Below are 24,921 nucleotides of genomic sequence, written 5' to 3'. Positions count from 1 at the left end.
CTTCAGCCCAGGCGGTCCCGATATCGGCCCCAGCATCAGCGGCACCAACCCTGACAACGTTGACTCCGAGCACCGATCCAGCTCATGCTGGCTCCACCTGTTTCCACGCCGGCTACTGCAGCACCGGTGATCTCAGCATTGGTGACTGTGGTACCGCCACCTCGGTGCCAGCTGCTACGGCACCGAGTGCAGCACCGGCTGTCTCAATGCAAGCTCAATGCCCCTTCTCTCTGGCACTATCACTGGTGCTGAGCTCATTATCAACAAGCTCTTCGCCAGCACCGGCTTCAGCCCTTGAAACTGATAAGCGCTGAAGCGCTACTGTCTCAGCCTCCACGGCTGCACCCTGCCGGCTTTCAGATCACTCACAGTCACCGCAGCAACACAGCTCCCCCCAAGGTCACATCAGTCAATGCTGTCTGCAGGAGCTGACCATTCAGCAGGCACAGGGTTTCATCTTTCACCAAGCCCTGAACAATTAGCTCCCTATTCACAGCCCAGATCACCTTCTTCTGCCTTCTCTGAGCCGCATAGACATGAGACTCATGCTACTAATATCTTGAGAAGACACTATCAACAATACTCACCATCACCTCATTGCTATCGCAGATGTTCTCGATCACCTTCATACACCAGATGCAGATTTCGCTCACCTAGGTCGCCTACACGCTCATCTTCATCCCGATATTGTCACGAGTACCGACAGTGATATTCACCTGCATATCCATCGTCTTGTTATTATCGTGATCATCGTCGCTGCCATAGTGACTGTCATAATGAGTGACAATACTCTTCTGGACGTTCTTCTTCCTGATCTCCACGACGCTATCAGTATCATTCTCACAGCAGCTCCAGGGTCTCTATGCCACCAGGCGTTTCCGCTCGACCCTCGACATTGTCTGGGAATGTGCCTCTCCCTCTGGTACACCCAGAGCCAGCACAGCCAGTGACACCAGAACAGCCACAAATGCAGGAACAATCCCCAGTGGACTACTCTGTTGTTTCTTCCTCCCGGGATGATGCAGTGTTCCCTGGCGATTCCTCTCCAGTAGATGACACTCGGCAGTTTCAAGAGCTCTTTAAAAGAGTGGCAGAATCACAGGACCTGCATGTAGCAGAGGTTCAACAAAAACAACATAAGCTGTTGAAGAACCTTCAAAAATCCCCAAAATCCAAAATGGCATTTCCCTTTGATGACACAATCCTAGAAATTGCTGATGACATATGGCAGACACCGGTGTCCTCTCAGCCTTCTCATAAGAGGGCGGACAAGAAATATTTCGTTCCCCCAAAGGGGATGGAATTTTTGTTCATGCACCCTCGACCGAACTCCTTAGTCATGGATGCAGCCCAGCAAAAATCCAAGATGCCACAACATAGGAATGCTGCTGCTGATAAAGAATCAAAATGCTTAGATCTTTTTGGACGAAAAGTTTATTCTTCAGCCACACTTACACTGAGAATGGCAAACTACATTGCTCATCTGTTTAACCATAGCTTTGATAATTATTCAAAGATGGTAGCAGTTTTAGAGAACTTGCATGATGAGAAACAGAAGCTCTTAAAATTAGTTATCCAGGAAGGCTATACAGCCTCAACAATGGCCTTACGAATTTCCCTGGATATTGCCAATGCAGCGGCACAGGCCACGGCGACATCAGTAGTTATGAGGAGGTCTTCGTGGCTACAGATGGCATCTGTACCTAATGATTTGCAACCTAAGGTAGAAGACATGCCCTTTGACAGAGTCTATTTGCAGAGAAAATGGACCAAGTTTTGCACTTGGGCAAGGATTCTAGAACTACCCTACAAACGTTAAGGATGTATATACCCCCATATTGTTGCAAACGATATACATCCTACTTCAGACAGAGGCCCTTCTCGTATGGGGCGCCCAGGTTCAGACAACAGGACCACCCACAACAACACCCCAGACCATGTCAACAAAAGTGAAGACTGCAAACCGGATGAAATCCTAATTCCCAAAACAACAGACAGCAAGTTTGATGGTCCAATAAAGTAACTGAGAACCATTATTTTAACGTACGACCCGGGAACACAGAAGTTATTCCATCATCAGTTGAGACTGTACCAGCACAGATGGTTTACCATCACCGCAAACCGCCGTGTCCAGGAGATAATAACATCAGGATACTCCATCCTTCTTCTTTCCCGTCCCCCACCACCCCTCCAAAACCCTCCCTTTTCAGGGACCCATCTCACGTGAATCTCCTAATGCAGGCGGTTCTCCGTCTCGTAGAGATTGGTGCGGTGGAGGCAGTACCTGATCAATTTTGGGGCAAGGGATTCTACTCTTGCTATTTTCTCACCGAGAAGAAATCGGGAGGATGGAGACCCATTCTAGACCTTTGCAATCTCTATCGGTATCTCAGGAAACAGAGATTCAGGATGGTGACTCTAACTTCTATATTCCCAGCATTGAACAAAAGGGATTGGTTCACGTTCCTCAATTTACAAGACGCGTATTTCTATGTAACGATACACCCAGCACACAGACGTTTCCTGAGATTTGTCGTAGGCACACAGCATTTTCAGTACAAAGTTCTTCCATTCGGCCTGTCATCCGCACCCAGGGTTTTCTCGAAGACCCTCACGGTGGTGGCAGCGTATCTTCATCGTCAAGGCATCATGATCTTCCCATATCTAGACGATTGCCTGATCAAGGCTCATATGTTCAAATGTGCACTGACAGCCACTCAGGTCACAAGAGACTTGTTCACGGATCTGGGACTTGTGTTGAACGTCCCGAAGTCCTCGCTCATACCACAAAGATCCCTCGTGTTCATTGGGGCATGGTTAGATTGTACAGCAACCAAGGCCTATCTTCCTAGAGAGATTCCACAGAATACAGAGCCTCACGCAGACACTATCCCTCAGCCCAAGAGTGTCAATACTTACCTGTCTGCAACTCTTGAGGCACATGGCGGCAACGACATACGTGTACAGCATGCCAGACTACGTCTCAGGTGCCTTCAACATTTGATGGAGTCCATATATCGCCCGGGCAATTGCAATCTACACAGGCTAGTAACATTGCCTTTGACAGTGAAATGTTCCCTCATGTGGTGGACTTCTCCCACCAACATGCTCTCCGGGGTCCCTTTCCACCGTCCGCATCCCACTGTCCAAGTTACTCCGGACGCCTCTATCCTAGGATGGGGAGCCCACTGTGAGGGCAAATTCGCTCAAGGCCAGTGAAATGCTCAGGAAGCCCTGCAGCACATAAATCTTTTGGAACTCAGGGCGGTGTTCAAGGCATGCAAGCCATTCCTTCTCAGGATCTGTGGTCAGATGGTTCAAGTCTTCTCTGACACCACCACCACAGTGTACTTCATCAACCGACAGGGAGAAGCCCGATCAAGATCCCTGTGTGCGGAAGCCATGAACCTATGGAATTGGTATATCGGTCACAAAATCACTCTCATAGCAATGTACCAACGTGGCAAAGACAATTCCATTGCAGATGCCTTGAGCAGACACCTGTTTCCTTAACATGAGTGGGAACTCAATCATGAAGTGACTTTTTTGATATTTCAACGCTGGGGACATCCCAGTATAGACTTGTTTGCCACACATCACAATGCCAAATGTCCCAGATACTGTTCCAGAGCCAGTCTGGGCCCCAAATTTCTGGGGGATGCATTCTTGATAAGCTGGGCTCATCATCTTCTCAACGCTTTCCCTCCTGTTCCACTTCTCATAGACTCATAGACTTTAAGGTCAGAAGGGACCATTATGATCATCTAGTCTGACCCCCTGCACAGTGCAGGCCACACAGAATCTCACCCACCCCTCCCAGAATAATCCTCTCACCTATATCTCAGATATTGAAGCCTTCAAATACTTTGAATGCAGAGCATCCTCCAGCTGTGATCTGTGCCCCATGCTACAGAGGAAGGCGAAAAACCTCCAGGGCCTCTGCCAATCTACCCTGGAGGAAAATTCCTTCCCAACCCCAAATATGGCGATCAGCTAAACCCTGAGCATGTGGGCAAGACTCATCAGCCAGACACCCAGAAAGTTCTCTAGTAATTCCTATCATCCCTCCATTGACCTATTTCCCACTGATAATGAATGGTCAATTAGTTACCAAGATCATGTTATCTCATCAAACCATCCCTTTCATAAACCCATCTAGTTTAATCTTGAAGCCAGATAGATCTTTTGCTCCCACTACTTCCCTTGGAAGGCCGTTCCAGAACCTCAGGGTACGTCTACACTACAGCGCTAGTTCGAACTAACTTAGTTCGAATTAGTTAATTCGAACTAAGCTAGTTCGAACTAACGCATCTAGAACTAAAAACTAGTTCGAACTAGCGTTTTGCTAGTTCGAACTAGTAAGTCCACATTGAGTGGACTCTGAACAGGGCTTAATGATGGCCGGAAGCAGTGCCGGCAGGGCATAAAAGGAGGACTTAGAGTATGGAGATGCTGTCTCAGGCTAGCCGAGGGCTGCGCTTAAAGGGTCCCGACCCCCACCCCGGACACACAGTTCTAAGGGGTGCCCCGCTTGCAAAGAAGTTCTGGCTTGGAGTGCCCTGAGTGCCCACACTGGGCACATCACACCACTCGGCCATCAGCCCGGCTGCACTTGCCGCAGGCTGCCATCTGGGGAGAGGGAGTAATTGGGGGGCTGCAGGAGAGCTTCCACCCCCAGAAGCCCGCAGAGCCAGCCCAGTCCTCCCCATCGGGGGCTCGTACCCCATTCCTCCCTCACCTCCTTCCACTTGCCCTTCCCTAGCCCCCCTTCTTATTGATGTACAAAATAAAGATAACGTTTCTTCCAACATTGACTCTGTCTTTATTGAACAAAACTGGGGGAGACTGGGAAAAGGAGGTGGGAGAGGGGAAGAGAAAGGCTGGGAGAGGGGAGGGCAACTAACATGATCAGGGGTTGGGAACAGGTCCCAGATGAAGAGAGGCTACAGAGACTGGGACTGTTCAGCTTAGAAAAGAGGAGACGGAGGGGGGACAGGATAGAGGTCTCTAAAAGCAGGGGTTGGGTGGAGAGGGTGCATTCAGAAAAGTTCTTCCTGAGTTCCCATAAAGAAGGACTAGAGGACACCAAAGGAAAGGAATGGGTAGCAGGCTTGAAACTAGTAAGAGAAAGTTGTTGTTCTTGACAAAGCAAATAGTTAACCTGTGGAACTCCTTGCTGCAGGAGGCTGTGAAGGCTACAACTAGAACAGAGTTGAAAGGGAAGTGAGATAAAGTGATGGAGGTTGGGTCCATGGAGTCCTATTAGCCAGAGGGTAGGAGTGGTATCCCTGCCCAAAGTTTGTGGAAGGCTGGAGAGGGATGGCACGAGACAAATGGCTTGGTCATTGTCTTCGGTCCATCCCCTCCAGGGTCCCTAGGGTTGGCCGCTGTTGGCAGACAGGCTACTGGGCTAGATGGACCTTTGGTCTGACCCAGTACGGCCATTGTAAGCTCAGGGCTCAGTGTCGGGGGTCTCAGTGGACCCCCTTGATTTTCATGCACACCTGGTCCTGGGTGGCCAGGCTGGCAGCTCTCCTGCCCTAGACGGCCACTTTCCTGTGCCTAGTGCGGAGATCGTGGACGAGGTCCACGATGTCCGCACTAGCCCAGGAAGGTGCCCGCCTCTTGCGGTCCAGGGCAAGCTCCTGGGAGCCGCCAGCCTGGTCCCGGCAAGAGGGGGTGGGCTGGGGGGCATCGGGTGGGTGGCTCTGTGCCGTGCCAGGTGCAGGGTCTGCTAGCTGGGTGCTGGCAGGCTTGCACCTGGCACGGGCACCGTAGCCAGCCCGTGCCCCTTTAAGAGGTCCGGGGCCGGGAGGGGGGCATAGAGTTTCCCTGGTGTTGGCCAGAGTGGCCACCAGGGAAACCTGGGGAGGGCTAGCCTCCCACTAGTTCGAACTAAAGGGCTACACAGCCCTTAGTTCGAACTAGCTAGTTCGAACTAGGCGTTAGTCCTCGTAAAATGAGGTTTACCTAGTTCGAACTAAGCGCTCCGCTAGTTCGATTCAAATTCGAACTAGCGGAGCGCTAGTGTAGCGCATAGGAAAGTTAGTTCGAACTAACGTCCGTTAGTTCGAACTAACTTTCTAGTGTAGACATACCCTCACTCCTCTAATGGTTAGAAACCTTCGTCTAATCTCAAGTCTAAACTTCCTACTAGCCAGCTTATATCCATTTGTTCTTGTGTCCACATTGGTATTAAGCTTAAATAATTCCTGTCCCTCCCTGGAATTTATCCCTCTAATATATTTAAAAAGTGCAATCATGTCCCCCCTCAGCCTTCTTTTGGTTAAGGTAAACAAGCCAAGCTCCTTGAGTCTCCTTTCATAAGACAGGTTTTCCATTCCTCGGATCATCCTAGTGGCCCTTCTTTGTACCTGTTCCAGTTTGAATTCATCCTTCTTAAACATGGGAGACCAGAACTGCATACAGTATTCCAAATGGGGTCTCACCAGTGCCTTGTATAATGGCACTAACACCTCATCCCTACTGGAAATACCTCTCCTAATACATCCCAAGATCGTATTTGCCTTTTTCACGGCCATGTCACAATGGTGGCTCATAGTCATTCTATAATCAACCAGGACTCCGAGGTCCTTCTCCTCCTCCGTTACTTCCAACTGATGTGTCCCCAGCTTATAACTAAAATTCTTGTTGTTAATCCCTAAATGCATAACCTTACACTTCTCACTATTAAATTTCATCCTATTGCTATCACTCCAATTTACAAGATCATCCAGATCTTCCTGTATGATATCCCGATCCTTTTCTGAATTGGCAATAGCTCCCAATTTTGTGTCATCCGCAAATTTTATTAGGACACTTCCACTTTTGGTGCCAAGATCAGCAATAAAAAGATTAAATAAAATTGGCCCCAAAATTGATCCCTGAGGAACTCCTCTAGTAACCTTCCTCCAACCTGACAGTTCACCTTTCAATATGACTCGCTGTAGTCTCCCCTTTAACCAGTTGCTTATCCACCTCTCAACTTTCATATTAATCCCTATCATTTCCAATTTAACCAATAATTCCCCATGTGGTACCGTATCAAATGCCTTACTAAAGTCGAGGTAGATTAGATCCGCTGCATTTCCTTTATCTAAAAATTCTGTTACTTTCTCAAAAAAGGAGATCAGGTTGGTTTGGCACGATCTACCTTTTGTAAAACCATGTTGTAATTTGTCCCAATTGCCATTAGCTTCAATGTCTCTAACTACTTTCTCCTTCAAAATTTTTTCTCCCAAGAGTATTGGAAAAGATAATGGACGACAGGGCCATGGTGATACTAATAGCCCCCTTCTGGCCCAGACAGACCTGGCTCCCTCTTCTACTGCAGATGTCTTGCTGACCACCATATCCGTTACCAAACGACTGGATTTGCTCATGCAGCCAGGGATGTTCATACCACAACTGCAAATCGACCGAATGCACCTCACAGCATGGCTCCTAGCTGGTTCCATAGCACAGAAGCACTTTGTTCACAAAACATGAAACAAATATTACTTCGTAGCAGATGTGACTCCACACGAAAGACTTACCTTTAAAAGTGGCATCGGTTCCATTCTTGGTGTATAGCCAATGGTTTCGATGCGATGTCCACTCCAATTCACTGCATTCTGGACTATGCCCTCCATCTACACTGCTCTAAACTGGGTCTTTCATCTGTTAAAGTCCATCTTTAAGCGATTTCTGCATTTAGACAATCAATTGAAGGCTTTTCAATTATGTCTTACCTGATGACTAAACGTTTCCTGAAGGGTTTAATGAACTTACACTCTCCGCACAGGAAACCATCTGCTCTGTGGGATCTTGAGTTTGTTTTGGTCACTCTCACATATCCACCCTTTGAGTCTCTAGCCACATGTGGCATTCAGACTCTCACCATAAAGGTGGTATTCCTTCTAGCTATAACATCGGCCAGACAAGTTGGAGAATTGGCAGCTCTTTTGGCCGCTCCTCCATATACCCTGTTCACCAACCAAGGGGTAATAATACGATCTCACCCAAAATTTCTGCCGAAGGTGAATTCGGAATTTCATATCAATGAACCGATAATACTCGACTTTTTACCCCAAACCACATGCAACGACTTATGAAGCCTATCTACATACCTTAGACATCAGCAGGGCACTCGCTTTTTATCTGGAACGGACTCGCCCATTTCGACGATCCCAGCAGCTTTTCTTGTGCTCTGATGGAAGATCCAAGGGCCAACCGTTGTTTTAGCAGAAAATATCTAAAATAATCGTGAAATGCATTACCACTTGCTATACTTTACAGAATAAGTCCATATCAATGCCTATTATGGCTCATTCCACTAGAGCAACATTTACTTCCCTAGCTTTTCTCAAAGGAGTCTCAATCAAAGGCATTCACCGTACATCGACATGGTCTTCGGACATAACTTTTGCTAAGCACTATTCCATCAACACAATTGCTCGAGAATCAGCACTGGCCTCTGCAGTGCTGTCCACAGCAGACAGATCTTGACTCCAATCCTGCCTCCACAGATGAGGCTACTGCTCTCTACTCACCTCAAGTGGAGCACCCACGGGGACCCCACTGAAGAAGAAGAGGAATTTACTCACCCTGTGCAGTAATGACGTTTCTTTGAGGTGTATGTCCCCGTGGGTGCTCCACAACCCACCCTCCTCCCCTCTTCAGAGTTTCTTCCTTATGTTTTTCAAGAGTGATCCAGTTCGGAGGAACTGGCGGGAAGCTGGACTCAGCGCAAGCTAACAATCAGCGCAAGCAGCACGCGCCCCACGCATGCGCGGTCCGGCTGGACCATGGCTGATGACTTTCCGACCTGTGGCGCCGGGACGAGCCCGACACCAAGTGGAGCACCCACGGGGACATACACCGAAGAAACGTCGTTACTGCACAAGGTGAGTATCTTCCTCTTTCCCCGCCAACTCCAACTATCAGTTGAAGACCTGCCATTCGAGTGAGAAGCTCTTCTTGGCAAAAACCAACGAAGTACTACAATCCATGAAAGACTCCAGGGAGATACTACGTTTGCTGGGAATCCAAACACCTGCAGCAAAATCAAGACAATACAGGTATCAACCATATCAGAGACAGAGATAACCACAAACTACATATCATTATCAAAGACAGGATCATCCATCATACCAACAAAGAGAAAAGAATAGACAACAAAGACAGCACCCCCAAAACAACAACCCCAGTCATCCATCCCAACCAAATAAGCAAATTTGAAACACCCGTTGAGAGACTGAAAAACACATCACCCAGAGTCTCAAAATGTAACAAACCTGTTCCACTACCATTTCCACTACCAATGGCCTGCTACCATTTCTTCAAGAATAGCAATCCATTACATTGGATACATGTGTGATACAAACTGTCTCCTCAGGATACACTATCACTTTCCTTTCTCGCCCCCTACTCCACCCATCCACCCCATCCCTTTTCAGGGACCCCTCTCACGAGACCATATGTGAATCACTGGCTGCAACTAGGGGCCATAGAACCAGTTACCCAGCAGTTTAAGAGAACCAGTTTTTACTTTCATTTTCTCATAGAAAGAAAACGGGCGAGTGGAGACAGATTCTTGACCTAAAACCACTAAACAAATACATAAAAAAGCACGGCCAATTCACCATGCACTCGGGGCCGGCACTCCCCATGTGCCGTGCACCCAGGGCGTAGGTGGCCACTTTGCCGCGCTCCCGGGGCTAGCGTTCCCCGTGCGCCTGGGGCCGGCTCCAGCACCGCGCATGCGCCATGTGCCCGGGGCCAGGCCAGCCCTGAGCACTTGGCGGGCGCAGACAAATGCCCCCACGGGCGCCATGGCGCCCGCGGGCACCGTGTTGGGGACCACGGGTCTAGGGATTCTTCCTCTCCCTCCAAGCTTCTCAGAGATGAAAAACGAAGGGCAAGCTCTCCAGCATTGAAAACGGTGCCGAAAAGGAGAGTCTCACCAACGCACTCCTTGCCAGCATCTTTGTCTGCCTGTGTCAGCACCAGTGATAAGCCAGGGACTTCTGGTACCACAACCACAGTTCTTCTTTGAGTGGTTGCTCATGTCCATTCGGATTAGGTGTGCGCACCACATGCACCGCGTCTTCCAGAGCGTTTTCCCTAGCAGTACCCGTAGCGCCGGCAGGGCCCCCCCTGGAGTGGCACTGCCATGGCAGGGCATAAGTACCCCTGCTGGCGCTCCCCCACCTAAGTTCCTTCTTACCGCTTGTGATGGTCGTTGGAGCGTGTCTCTCTTAGATCAGTTAATGGTTCCCGTTTCTCTTAGTATTGTAGATAGTTCTAAATAGTTCAATTAGTTAGATAGTAAGTGTCTTGTTGTTTTCCTTCTCCCCCTTTGGGGGTGAGAAATGCCAGGGCCGCAAGGCTTTAAGGCGTGCGCTGTCTGCGCAAAGTTAATGCCCAAAGGAGACCCTCATGACAGTTGTCTGAAATGTCTGGGTGAGGGCCATCTTACAGACGCCTGTAAGATCTGCAAGTCATTTAAGCCGCACACTAAGAGGGAGAGAGACTCTCGTCTAAAGTTTCTCCTCATGGAGGCGGCTTTACAGCCAGCACCGGCTGGGCACTCTGTGGTGTGCAGTGCACCAGCATCCACGCGAAATGCTCCATCTCGGGACCGGGCCTCAACGTCGAGGGCCTGGCACCGGTCTCACTCTCCGCCACCGAAGAGGTCGAGAACGTCTTGTGGTAGGTTTCCAAGTTGGACGTCCAAGTCGAGCCTACACCACGGTGCTGAGTCTCCGGTGCGCATGTCCTCATCCACCACAGTGTGGCGTAAGCGAGCGGGACGTCCATCCAGTCCAGGGCAACTACCCTCGCACCGCCCCTCCACACCGGACACGTGAGGCGGCGCATGACCTTATTAGCCTCACTTAGGGTATGTCTACACTATAATGTTAGTTCGAACTAACGGACGTTAGTTCGAACTAACATTCATAGGCGCTACACTAGCGCTCCGCTAGTTCGAATTTAAATCGAACTAGCGGAGCGCTTAGTTCGAACTAGGAAAACCTCATTTTACGAGGATTAAGCCTAGTTCGAACTTACTAGTTCGAATTAAGGGGTGTGTAGCCCCTTAATTCGAACTAGTAGGCGGCTAGCCCTCCCCTGGTTTCCCTGGTGGCCACTCTGGCCAACACCAGGGAAACTCTATTGCCCCCCCTCCCGGCCCCGGACCCCTTAAAGGGGCACGGGCTGGCTACGGTGCCTGTGCCAGGTGCAAGCCTGCCAGCACCCAGCCAGCAGACCCTGCACCTGACACAGCACAGAGCCAGCCACCCGATGTCCCCCAGCCCATCCCCTCTTCCCGGGACCAGGCTGGAGGCTCCCGGGAGCTTGCCCGGGACCGCAAGAGGCGGGCACCTTCCTGGGCTAGTGCAGACATCGTGGACCTTGTCCACGATCTCCGCACTAGGCACAGGAAAGTGGCCGGCTAGGGCAGGAGAGCTGCCAGCCTGGCCACCCAGGAGCAGGTGTGCATGAAAATCAAGGGGGTCCACTGAGACCCCCGACCCTGAGCTTACAATGGCCGTACTGGGTCAGACCAAAGGTCCATCTAGCCCAGTAGCCTGTCTGCTGACAGCGGCCAACACTAGGGACCCTGGAGGGGATGGACCGAAGACAGTGACCAAGCCATTTGTCCCGTGCCATCCCTCTCCAGCCTTCCACAAACTTTGGGCAGGGACACCACTCCTACCCCCTGGCTAAGACTACTCCATGGACCCAACCTCCATGACTTGATCTCACTTCCCTTTAAACTCTGTTCTAGTTGTAGCCTTCACAGCCTCCTGCAGCCAGGAGTTCCACCGGTTAACTTTGCTTTGTGAAGAACAACTTTTTCTTACTAGTTTGAAGCCTGCTACCCATTCCTTTCCTTTGGTGTCCTCTAGTCCTTCTTTATGGGAACTCATGAAGAACTTTTCTGAATGCACCCTCTCCACCCAACCCCTGCTTTTAGAGACCTCTATCCTGTCCCCGCTCCATCTCCTCTTTTCTAAGCTGAACAGTCCCAGTCTCTGTAGCCTCTCTTCATCTGGGACCTGTTCCCCACCCCTGATCATTGTAGTTGCCCTCCCCTCTCCCAGCCTTTCTCTTCCCCTCTCCCACCTCCTTTTCCCAGTCTCCCCCAGTTTTGTTCAATAAAGACAGAGTCAATGTTGGAAGAAACGTTATCTTTATTTTGTACATCAGGAAGGGGGGCTAGGGAAGGGTAAGTGGAAGGAGGTGAGGGAGGAATGGGGCACGAGCCCCCGATGGGGAGGACTGGGCTGGCTCTGTGGGCTTCTGGGGGTGGAAGCTCTCCTGCAGCCCCCCAATTACCCCCTCTCCCCAGATGGCAGCCTGCGGCAAGTGCAGCCGGTCTGATGGCCGAGTGCTGTGATGTGCCCAGTGTGGGCATTCCGGGCACTCCAAGCCAGGACTGGTTTTCAAGCGGGGCACCCCTGAGAACTGTCTGTCCGGGGTGGGGGTCGGGTCCCTTTAAGCACAGCCCTCGGCTAGCCTGAGACAGCATCTCCACGCTCTAAGTCCTCCTCTGATGCCCTGCCGGCACTGCTTCCGGCCATCCTTAAGCCCTGTTCAGGGTCCACTCAATGTGGACTTGCTAGTTCGAATTAGCAAAACGCTAATTCGAACTAGTTTTGAGTTCTAGATGCGTTAGTTTGAATTAGTTTGTTGGTTGAGGCAGAGGGGTCGAGGTTGCCTATGCCGGAGGCTGTGTTGGCACCAGCTTTGCCTCCGCACCGGCATGACTGGACGGCACCGGTTGCTTATGCAGCAGGACTGTCCCCTGTGGGACCAGTACTGCTTGCCTCCACATCGGTGCCGGCCTCAACGCAGGCAGCCAGGCTTCACTTGGCACTCGACTGGGCTCGACCTCCTTCGGTGGTGGGACCCCTTCCAGACCCTGTTTTGGCTGCATCAGTGCCGTATCACCCTGGCCTTGTGGCGACGTCTATGGCACCATCATCATCTTCGATACCGGCGCTGAGCAGCTTTCCCGGGGTGCCATTCCAGTCATCGGCACTGGGCCCTTCAGCATCAGCCTCTTCAGCACCGATGCACGTTTTGGCACCATCACAGGCACCGGCATCGACCCCGTGGGCCATGCTGGTGCCGCCATCACCGGTGACAGCGGCTTCTTCGGGGTTCGTCTCACAACCGATACCGACTTCAGCAGCGCAGTCATGCTCTGTGTCGGCACCGGGACCGTTCCTCCCGGTGCCGCAACCGGCTCCACCCCAGGCACCGGGATCTGTCCTCTCGGCATCAACTCCACTTCAGGCACCAGGACCGGTTTTCCTGGTGCCGCAGCCGGCTCCACTCACAGCACTGGGACCTGTTCTCCTGGTGCTGCACCTGGCACTGCACCAGGCACCGGCACCAGGACCGGGACCGGTCTTCCCGGTGCCGGCACGCCCTCATCGAGTGCATGTGGGCTAGGGAGGGGTAAGTGGAAAAAGGTGAGGGAGGAATGGGGTACAAGCCCCCGATGGGGAGGACTGGGATGGCTCTGCGGGCTCCTCGGGGTGGAAACTCTCCTGCAGCCCCTCGATTGACCCCCCCCCCCCCGGATGGCAGCCTGCAGCAAGTGCAGCCGGGCTGATGGCCGAGTGCTGTGATGTGCTGAGTGTGGGCACTCAGGGCACTCCAAGCCAGGACTGCTTTGCTGTCCCTCATCAAGTTAGACAAGCGAGCGGGGAACCCCTGAGAACTGTCTGTCCGGGTTGGGGGTCTGGTCCCTTTAAGCACAGCCCTCGGCTAGCCTGAGGCAGCAGCTCCACACTCTAAGTCCTAATCTGCTGCCCTGCCGGCACTGCTTCTGGACATCCTTAACCCCGGTTCAGGGTCCACTCAATGTGGACATGCTAGTTCGAATGAGCAAAATGCTAATTCGAACTAGTTTTTAGGTCTAGATGCACTAGTTCGAATTAACTAATTTGAATTAAGTTAGTTCGAATTACTGCTGTAGTGTAGACATACCCTCAGAGTTTTACCATTAGGCTTCCCCTCAGCCCCTAGGGTATTTTTCAATAGTTGCCATATACCTTCGACAACAAGAAGTGATAATTTTTCCTTATTTCAATGATTGTCTTATAAATGAGAGAGTGTGGAAACTCTCAACACGACATCTACCACCAAGGACCTCTTTCATTCCTTGTGTTTCATCATCAATGACAAGCCTTGCCATCAGCTCTGTGAAGATACATCTCGTTGTTCTACCTTTCATCTAAAGCTAGATGACTCATCAATTTTTGCACACCCAATCATGAAAAGATTCCTCAAGGGTTCTCAGTGTGCCACCCTGCCATCTGTCTTTATTTCAGGGACTCCTTGCCCTCATACCACCATATCTCCTCATGTATGCTCCCTGTTCCTCTTTTCTCTCATACCAGGGTTTCCCATTCTCCCCTCATGCCTGTGGCTAAATGTGCTTTCTGTACCTCCTCTCCAAGGGTATGTCTACACTACCACCCTAGTTCGAACTAGGGTGGTTAATATAGGCAACCGGAGTTGCAAATGAAGCCCGGGATTTGAATTTCCCGGGCTTCATTTGCATATTGCCGGGCGCCGCCATTTTTAAATGTCCGCTAGTTCGGACTCCGTGCCCGCGGCTACACGCGGCACGAACTAGGTAGTTCGGATTAGGCTTCCTATTCTGAACTACCGGTACACCTCGTTCCATGAGGAGTAACGGTAGTTCGGAATAGGAAGCCTAATCCGAACTATCTAGTTTGTGCCGCGTGTAGCCACGGGCACGGAGTCCGAACTAGCGGACATTTAAAAATGGCGGCGCCCGGCAATATGCAAATGAAGCCCGGGAAATTCAAATCCCGGGCTTCATTTGCAACTCCGGTTGCCTACATTAACCACCCTAGTTCGAACTAGGGTGGTAGTGTAGACATACCCCAATTTCCATTTTCCACCCCATCAGGGGTTCTGAGTGTGCTCCATCTCCCATACCAGGGTTCCCCCTTCTACCACTATGCTAGAGGCTTTATGTCTCTTGCCCCATCATCTAGGGTCCCCCAATCTCCCAGCATGGGAGAGAGACCAGGACCCCATTGCACTAGGCACTGAATGAATATCTGCTACTGCTCCTCTCCCCAGTGTGAATTATTCCTGTGGAAAGGAGCCGCTGGTACCAGAAAGATTTCTGCTCTGGTCCTTCACAGAGTGTGTTTCTTGTCACTGGTTTGGGGGGAAGAGATAAAGTTTTGATGCATTTTAGGCACCATAAAGACCAATTCTCTCACTCTTTCAGAAGAAACTCAGGAACAAAGATTACTGCCAGAAACTGGACAGTGCTGTGAAAATGGCAAAGGAAGCTGAGCAAATCAGCATTCAGGTATGAACCTCTGTCATGCTACTGAGGGGAGGCCTGAGCCTCTGCAGATTTCCCTGTGCATCCCGCTGGCACAGGGAGAGGTGGGAGGAAATGCTAGCTTGCCTTTTCTGGGATTAAATAGGGATCATCTTCACTGTGCGGTTAACTTGTATTCAACTGTTAACTCACCCCCTGAATGCACACAAACCTATAACCCATCTTCTGTGATGCCAGTAATTTTAGTCAGGCCAGGCCTTAGGGTAAAGAGAGCAAGGCGGTTGGCTTGGGCCCCGCAGGCCCGCCACCCGATTGCTTGCTCACTGCCTTGGTTGGGAGCCGCCCGGCTATGTGGTGCAGCCAACCACAACATGCCACCTGGGGCCACACAAACTCTTTGGCCAGGCCTGACATGAGTTGGCTGGGATACCAACTAAAGCCTGAGTGAATGAGGGTTTGAAATAAAGACTCCTGAGTTCTCTCCTCAGCTCTGGGATGTGAGTGGAGTCTGGTGTGTTAGAGTGTGGGAGGGGGAACTGTGAACTGGGATTCCTAGGTTTTATCCTCAACTCTGGGATGGAGGTGGGGGTTAGTGTGTTAGAACATGGTGGGGCTGGAAGCCAGGATTCCGGAGTTCAGTCTTTTGCTCTGGTTGAGGCGTGGGCTTTAGGGGTTAGAAAAAGGAGAGACTGAAAGTCAGTATTCCTGATTATTCCTCTTTTTGTGACCTTGGGGAAGCATCCAGTGGTTTAGTTTCCTTACTTCCCTCAGGGGAGTATCGTGAAGGTTAATCATACAATGGTTTATATGCTTTGAGGTGAGGAGATACAGGCGTTTCTACACCAGGGCTGTGTCTACATTGGCACCCTTTTCCGGAAAAGAGATGCTAATGAGACACTTCGGAATTGCAAATGCCGCGGGGGATTTAAAGAGGAATAAGGAATCTTCTGGAAAAGGCTTTATTTTCCGAAAGATCCCGTCTAGACTGGTGCTTTTCTCTGGCAAAGCCCCGAGCCGGAAAAAAGCGGCAGCCATGTTCATGCAGATGCCGCGGGGGATATTTAAATCCCCCACAGCATTTGCAATTCCGACTTGTCTCATTAGCATCCCTTTTCCAGAAATGGGTGCCAATGTAGACACAGCCAAGGTGTTATTCCTGATTCACTGTACCCGATTAACTCCCTGTGTAGACACTTTTGTTCTGGAAGAAGAGTACCTTATTCGGAATTCCCTAGTGATCTCTTCTGGTCTTTGTCCATTGAACATCTACATATCTCAGAGTAGTGGATCTCATCTAAGGTTCTTTGCTTGCTGTCCCACATATTGAACCTTTGCCTAGACCTTCATTAAATGCTGATTGTTTGGCTTCTTCCTCATCCAAAGGGGGCAGTCACTCAATGGACTCCACTTCCCTCTCCCAGGATTTCAGCAGACCACCATCTGTGGGTACGTCTAGACTGCAGAGCTTTTCTGGGATACCTCTGATATCCCAGAAAAGCTCTGCCACATCCAAAGAACATGTCTGCTTTTCTGGAAAAAAAAATCAGAAAAGCAGACACTTTTTTCAGCATCCCTGTAAACCTCGTTCTACAAGGAAGAAGGGGTGTTCCAACATTTGGCCTTGTATAGATGGGCCAAAAAGCCTCTTTCAGAAGAAAAGAGGAAAAAAACGCAAATTGCGGCTTGCAATTTGCGTATCTTTTTTCGACTTTTCTTTGTAGTGTAGACACAGCCTCAGTTAACAATGTCTCCTTTTTCTTCCCTTTCTTCAGGAGAGAGTGATGAGATTTGGGTTCATCAGTCGATACAGTGAGGGAAGATTGCATGAGGACTTCGAAGGTATCATGCTGTAGCCTTCTGCTTTCCCTCTCAGTATCCCACAGATCAGATTGCAAATGCTGAGGAATTTCACCCAGGTCCCTATGTACTGACCCCACTAACTTGTGCTGGATTGTGTGAATCGTCCAGTCTGAATTGGAGGAGAGGAAGCAGTGGAGAATCTGCCCCTTTTTTCCTGAGAAATTTGTTCCAATAGTTAATCACTAAGGGTATGTCTACACTACCCCGCTAGTTCGAACTAGCGGGGTAATGTATGCATACCGAACGTGCAAATGAAGCCCGGGATTTGAATTTCCCGGGCTTCATTTGCATAAGCCGGCCGGCGCCATTTTTAAATGCCGGCTTGTTCGAACCCCGTGCCGCGCGGCTACACGCGGCACGGGCTAGATAGTTCGAACTAGCAAGCCATTCCGAACTATCTGTATGCCTCGTGGAACGAGGTGTACAGATAGTTCGGAATGGCTTGCTAGTTCGAACTATCTAGCCCGTGCCGCGTGTAGCCGCGCAGCACGGGGTTCGAACAAGCCGGCATTTAAAAATGGCGCCGGCCGGCTTATGCAAATGAAGCCCGGGAAATTCAAATCCCGGGCTTCATTTGCACGTTCGGTATGCATACATTACCCCGCTAGTTCGAACTAGCGGGGTAGTGTAGACATACCCTAATACTGTGAAAAAATGTGCCTTGTGATTTGAATGTGTCTGGCTTCTAATCGCTGGTTCTTTTCTGCCTTTCTCTGCTCAGTTAAAGAGCAGGTTAGTAGTCAGTGCTTCATGATCGAGTCACTTCTCCATTTTATTTGTATAAGCTAAACTGAGCAAACTTATTTAAGTCTCTCACTCTCAGGCATTTTTCCAACCCTCAAATCCTTTCTGTAGCTCTTCTCTGCCCCCTCTCTAGTCTTTCAACATCCCTATTATCTTGTATGACGCAGGCCACAGAATCTCACTAATTCTAATTCTTTGTTTGTGGGACTCACCACTGAGGCACCTCCTGATGGAAGCTCTGGGGAATTAATCCTTTCATCAGTAGGGTGCCTCCTTCAGACTGGTGTCTCCCCCGTCCGTGCTCCATGCTCCTAATCTGGACACACATTGCTCCCAGGCCACAATGTCCTCTTCAGGACACTGCCCTCCGGCAGTGCCCACTCCAGTGGTCTCTCGCCCACTTCTAGGGCTTTATGAGCAGTCCTGAGTCTCTATTGCCACCGTGGCTTACTGTGGCCTGCAAACCTAGCCCCTCTGTTTTAGGGGCTAGCCACAGTCTGTATGGGCCATACCCTCCTTCCAGGAGGGTATCAGCAGTTCTGTTTCACCCGCCACTGTGGCCACCTGTGGCCCCAAAGTATAGCTCATTACCTCAGGGGCGAGCCACAGTCTGTATTGGCCATGCCTTGGTGGCTAGGTGTGGTCCAATGGGGAAGGAGGGAACTCAGGCCCAGGGGCCTTCTGGCAGCAGCCTTGTTCTGCCCTCCTCTACACTTCTTTACTGCCTCTAGTTCCCTGGACCACTTCCTCTGTGATCCTTTTCATCTTCCTGGCCCTTGTAGCAAGCTAGTGGCCTGGCAGGTATCAGGCAGGAGTCTCCCTCTCTAGCCCCCCTGAGCCTGTCCAGAAATGCTCTCCCAAAGGTACTTCTCTGGGAACCAAGTCCTACACTTTCCCTTGTCAGGGCTTAACTGTCTCACTTTACTAGGCAGCTTCTTATATACAGGGCTGCCTCAGCAAGCTACAATCTGATTGGCAACTTAAAAGCCACTTCCTAATTGGCCAGGGCTCTGCACAGGCTCCCTCCAGCCTGCATTAACCCCTTCCAGCCAGGGTTAATGTAGGCTGGAGGGAGCCTGTGCAGAGCCTATACACTCTTTTAAACAGGGACCTTAATACAGCTCATTTTAAAACAATAGTAATTCTAGTCACTGATTTCTATTTAGCAAATCCCAACCTTCGCTGGCTAGAGTCCCCACTAAGACTTGTGTTGCTGTCATTTAGCATGATCTTTATGCAAAGGAAACCTTACTGTAGTTCATTGGGTGGTGTTTTGAAGGAGGTCTGATTGGATGGTCATAGTGGTCCCATCTGGCCTTATAATGTATGTCTCGCTCCCCTTTCTTAATGAGGAAACTGAAGCATGGAGAGATTAATGTGATTTGCCTCATGTTCCAACACAATGTTTGTGGCACAGTAAGGCAGCAAATGAAGGAAAGATCAGTAGCAGAAGCTTCCTGCATGACTCTGTGGCAGAAAGAGCTTATTTCAATCTTGTCTATATAAACAGGAATCTCACATAGCAGTAGGGAGGTTTTATTCCCTCTGTATGTAGCACTGGTGCGACTGCCGCTGGAATCGTGTGTCCAGTTCTGGGGTTCACAAACCAAAAAGAATGTTGATAAATTGGAGAGGGTCAGAAAAGAGCCATGAGAATGATTCAAGGATTGGAAAACTGGCCTTTCAGTGAGAGACACCAGGAACTCAGTCTATTTAGCTTAACAAAGACAAGTAAAGGTAAGTAAGATCTAATGGCTGGAAGCTAAAGCTAAACAAATTCAGATGGCACATAAGGTGCAGTTTTGTTAGTAGTAATTAACGTTTGGAACATTGGTATAATGAAACATCTACTTGGATTTGACACTTGAACCATGTATGATGGTTCAACTTATAGTAAGTTTGCCATGTGGCATTAAAAGGTGTGCTTTGTGAGTGAGTTATTGTTTTTGTCTTCTAGGACTATTCAACATGGCCGTTAAGCCCAAAGAGCAGAAGCAGTCCCATGATGGAAGTGAGACTATGGTAAGTCAGACAGAAGATGGGGAAAATGGTTTAAAAGAAAAGGGTTTGTAGTCTTGACTCTTCATTGATTCTGTCTCTCCCCCCTCACCCATCATAACAAAAATATAGTAAAGTGCTTCCACTTAAAACCATGCCCACAAAGATTATTGGTTAGCCAGTAGGGGATGCTCAATTTGTTGAGTTTATCCATGAGTTTAAGAGAAGATCTCCAATGGCTAGCCATTGATGAGTCTTTAAAGTTAAAGAATCTTCAAAAGATCCCTAAAACAAGATTAGATTTCTACCTAAAAGTAATCCAGGTTCAAGTTTACTTGCTCTGTGTGACTTTGCATAAATCATGTAGGCCTTGTCTATATGAACAAATAGTTTGCAGCAAGTGGTGGAGTGAATTTATACACACTAGTCTGACATGAGCTAACTGTCCATGTGGACTGTGTTAATAAAAATTCATGAAAGTGCTTTGATTGAATCAGTGAGGACTATATTGGGCCACATCAATAAACTGTATAATTCATTCATTTCTTTTAAAAGTCATATTTCAGCCAGCGCTGCCTTAACAGAGAGAGAATGAGCTTACAGTATAAGAATGAAAAGTCTCAGAGGGGCAGTCATGTTAGTCTGTACCCTCAGAAACAATGAGGAGTCCTGTTATGTTTTAGAGACAGGGGGTACGTCTACACTACAACGTTAATTCGAACTAACTTAGTTCGAATTAGTTAATTTGAACTAAGCTAATTCGAACTAACGCATCCAGACTAAAAAACTAGTTCGAATTAGCATTTTGCTAGCCATTGATGAGTCTTTAAAGTTAAAGAATCTTCAAAAGATCCCTAAAACAAGATTAGATTTCTACCTAAAAGTAATCCAGGTTCAAGTTTACTTGCTCTGTGTGACTTTGCATAAATCATGTAGGCCTTGTCTATAGGAACAAATAGTTTGCAGCAAGTGGTGGAGTGAATTTATACACACTAGTCTGACATGAGCTAACTGTCCATGTGGACTGTGTTAATCTATAATAAAAATTCATGAAAGTGCTTTGATTGAATCAGTGAGGACTATATTGGGCCACATCAATAAACTGTATAATTCATTCATTAGCATTTTGCTAATTCGAACTAGCATGTCCACATTAAGTGGACCCTGAACCGGGCTTAAGGATGGCCGGAAGCAGTGCTGGCAGGGCATCAGAGGAGAAATTAGAGTGTGGAGCTGCTTTCTCAGGCTAGCCGAAGGCTATGCTTAAAGGGTCCCGACCCCCACCCCGGACAGACAGTTCTCAGGAGTGCCCCGCTTGCAGAGCAGTCCTGGCTTGGATTGCCTGGACTATCCACACTGGGCACATCACAGCTCTTGGCCATCAGACCGGCTGCACTTGCCGCAGGCTGCCATCTGAGGAGAGGGGGAAATTGGGGGGCTGCAGGAGAGCTTCCACCCCCAGAAGCCCGCAGAGCCAGCCCAGTCCTCCCCATTGGGGGCTCGTGCCCCATTCCTCCCTCACCTCCTTCCACTTACCCCTCCCTAGCCCCTCTTCTTGATGTACAAAATAAAGGACACGTGTCTTCCAAAATGGAATCTGTCTTTATTGAACAAAACTGGGGGAGACCAGGAAAAGGAGGTGGGAGAGGGGAAGAGAGAGGGTGGGAGAGGGGAAGGCAACTACAATGATGAGGGGTTTGGAACAGGTCCCATATGAAGAGAGGCTAAAGAGACTGGGACTTTTCAGCTTAGAAAAGAGGAGACGGAGGGGGGACAGGATAGAGGTCTCTAAAAGCAGGAGTTGGGTGGAGAGGGTGCATACAGAAAAGTTCTTCATTAGTTCCCATAATAGAAGGACTAGAGGACACCAAAGGAAAGGAATGGGTAGCAGGCTTCAAACTAGTAACAGAAAGTTCTTCTTCACAAAGCAAAGAGTCAACCTGTGGAATTCTTTGCTGCAGGAGGCTGTGATGGCTACAACTAGAACAGAGTTTAAAGAGAAGTGAGATAAAGTCATGGAGCTTGGGTCCATGCAGTGGTATTAGCCAGGGGATAGGAGTGGTGTCCCTGCCCCAAGTTTGTGGAAGGCTGGAGAGGGATGGCAGGAGAAAAATGGCTTGGTCATTGTTTCGGTCCATCCCCTCCAGGGTTCCTAGTGTTGGCCACTGTCTGCAGACAGGCTATTGGGCTAGATGGACCTTTGGTCTGACCCAGTACGGCCATTGTGGGCTCAAGGTCGGGGGTCTCAGTGGACCACCTTGATTTTCATGCACACCTGCTCCTGGGTGGCCAGGCTGGCAGCTCTCGTGCCCTAGACGGCCACTGTCCTGTGCCTAGTGCGGAGATCGTGGACGAGGTCCACGATGTCCGCACTAGCCCAGGCAGGTGCCCGCCTCTTGCTGTCCCGGGCAAGCTCCCAGGAGCCGCCAGCCTGGTCCCGGGAAGAGGGGGAGGGCTGGGGGGCATCGAGTGGGTGGCTCGATCCGTGCCAGGTGCAGGGTCTGCTAGCTGGGTGCTGGCAGGCTTGCACCTGGCACGGGCACCGTAGCCAGCCCATGCCCCTTTAAGGGGTCCGGGGCCGGGAGTGGGGCAATAGAGTTTCCCTGGTGTTGGCCAGAGTGGCCACCAGGGAAACCTGGGGAGGGCTAGCCTACCACTAGTTCGAATTAAGGGGCTACACACCCCTTAATTCGAACTAGCTAGTTCGAACTAGGCTTAATCCTCGTAAAATGAGGTTTTCCTAGTTCGAACTAAGCGCTCCGCTAGTTCGATTTAAATTCGAACTAACGGAGCGCTAGTGTAGCGCCTATGAAAGTTAGTTCGAACTAACGTCCGTTAGTTCGAACTAACTTTGTAATGTAGACATACCCTAACAGATTTATTAGGGCATAAACTTTTGTGGGTAAAATCCACTTAATCAGATGAATTGGAGTGGAGTTTACAGAAACATGGGTGTGTGGATTTGTGTGTATATATATAAAAATAAAGAGGGGCGAGGAGACCTGTGACACCTTATAAACTAACCGAAGTGTTGGAGCCTAAGTTTTCGTGGGCAAAGACCCACTTCGTCAGATGCATGTAGTGGAAATTTCCAGAGGCAGGGTATAAATATGCAGGCCAGAATCAGGCTGGAGATGACGAGGTGGATCCAATCAGGGAGGATGAGGCCCACTTCTAGTAGCTGATCCGGAGGTGTGAATTCCAAGAGAGGAGAAGCTAAGACTGTGAATGGCTAGCTAACTACAAAAGCAGCTTAGTCTATAAGGTGCCACAGGACTCCTCGCTGCTTTTGCAGATTCAGACTAACACGGCTATCCCTCTGATACTTGAAAATAAAGAGGGTACTTGTGTAAATGAGGCTAATCAAGTCAGGATGGAATTAGCCTATTCACAATGGTAAATATGCAAATGTGGATATCAAGAGAGGGGAAATTGCCTTTGTAATTTGTTAAGATCCTTATTCAATCCTAAATTGATAGTATTGAATTTGCAAAGGAATTTCTTTCAGATAACTCCCTTTGTAATTGGGTTTTGAAATTCTTTTGTAGAAGAATGGCTACTTTTAAATCCATTATTGAATGTCAAGGATAGTTAAAGTGTTCACCTACCAGTTTATGTATGTTACTGTTCCTGATGTCTGATTTGTGTCCATTTATCCTTTGGCATAGAGACTGTCCACTTTGGCCACTACATGGCAGAAGGGCATTGCTGGCACATGGTGACATATATCACATTAGTGGATGTGCAGATGGATGAGCCTCTGAGGCTACATCTAGACTGCAGACTTCTTTTGGAAGAAGCTTTTCCAGAAGAGATCTTCCAAAAAAACATATTCTGAAAGTAAGTGTCCACACTGCCAAAGTGCATTGAAAAAGCAATCTGCTTTTTCGAAAGATAGCATCAACACTGAATGGACGCTATCTCCATTTAAGCTGTGGTTACTATGGACCGAGTATCCACCAGGGCACCTGTGCTTTTTCCTCTTCCCTCTTTTTTCGAAAGAACTCCCTCTTCCCTGTCCATACACGCCTTTTTCCAAAAGAGTTTTTTTGGAAAAAGGCTTCTTCCTCGTAGAAAGAGAATTACCAATACTGGAAAAACCCCTCGGTTCTTTCGATTTAGTTTTGGGAAAAACACAATTGCAGTGTGGACATAACTCAGGTTTTGTCGGAAAAACAGCCATTTTTCTGACAAAACTCTGTAGTGTAGACATACCCTTCAGCAGCACTGCTATGGGTAACTGCATGGCCTCACAATGTGCCAAAATTTGTATGGCTCTTTCGGAAAAAGGTGCGTGGGGACGGGGAAGAGGGAGTTCTTTCAAAAGAAGAGGGAAGAGGGAAAAGCACAAGTTTCCTGATAGCCACTCCGTCCATAGTCTATATCTATTTTATTAGTAATCCTCCTCCACTTTTCACACAGTGACAGATCACCGGTTTTAGGGAGTTTCACTAGCAGCCCTTTTCTCCAGTCCTTTGGAACCTCTTCTGTTGTCCATATCAGATTTAGCAAACTGTGTAGCTGGTCCACTATAGCAGCTCCTCCTTCTTTTAGTGCTTCAGATGGAATATTATCAGGTCTTGCTGCCTTGCCATTCTTTAGGTTCCTTATTGCCTTGCAGACTTCCTCTTTTGTAATTGCCCCAGTGTTGATGTCTAGGGACTCTCCTGCTTCTAGTTGTAGTGCAGTGGTCCCCAACCTTTTGAGGTTGTTGGGCACCAGGGGGCGTGGCCGTTTGCCCGCCGGGGGCGGGGACACTTGCGCGCCCGGAGGGCGGCCCCCCCAGCCGCGCGCCCGGGGGCAGAGGCCCCACCTAGCCACGCACCTGGGGGCAAGGGCCCCCCCCATAACTGCGCGCCCGGGGGCAGGGCCCCCTCCAAGGGCCGCGCGCCCGGGGCCGGCACTCCCCGCTGAGTGCCGCGCGCCCGGGGCTGGTGCTCCCCGCCCCCCCCCCCGCTGAGTGCCGAGCGTCCGGGGCCGGCGCTCCCCCC

The 24,921-nt window shown here is 49.6% G+C and overlaps 1 protein-coding gene across 8 annotated transcripts in view; it reads left to right on the top strand.

Annotated features, from left to right (window-relative positions):
- Window positions 1-24,921, top strand: part of ZCWPW1 (zinc finger CW-type and PWWP domain containing 1) — a 115,531-nt gene that overhangs the window by 77,372 nt on the left and 13,238 nt on the right. For all 8 annotated transcript variants that reach the window (XM_075907300.2, XM_075907297.2, XM_075907296.2 and 5 more), the window contains 3 exons: window positions 15,269-15,352; window positions 17,101-17,167; window positions 19,890-19,954. In XM_075907300.2, the coding sequence (XP_075763415.2) occupies window positions 15,269-15,352; window positions 17,101-17,167; window positions 19,890-19,954 (216 nt within the window). The remainder of the gene's footprint in view (window positions 1-15,268; window positions 15,353-17,100; window positions 17,168-19,889; window positions 19,955-24,921) is intronic.

This window comes from Pelodiscus sinensis, chromosome 22 (genome assembly GCF_052426305.1).
Source record: "Pelodiscus sinensis isolate ZL-2025 chromosome 22, ASM5242630v1, whole genome shotgun sequence".
In the NCBI taxonomy this organism is placed as follows: domain Eukaryota; kingdom Metazoa; phylum Chordata; order Testudines; family Trionychidae; genus Pelodiscus; species Pelodiscus sinensis.
The sequence above is the reverse complement of the archived record's forward strand: the minus strand, read 5'-3'. Positions and strand labels throughout refer to the sequence as shown.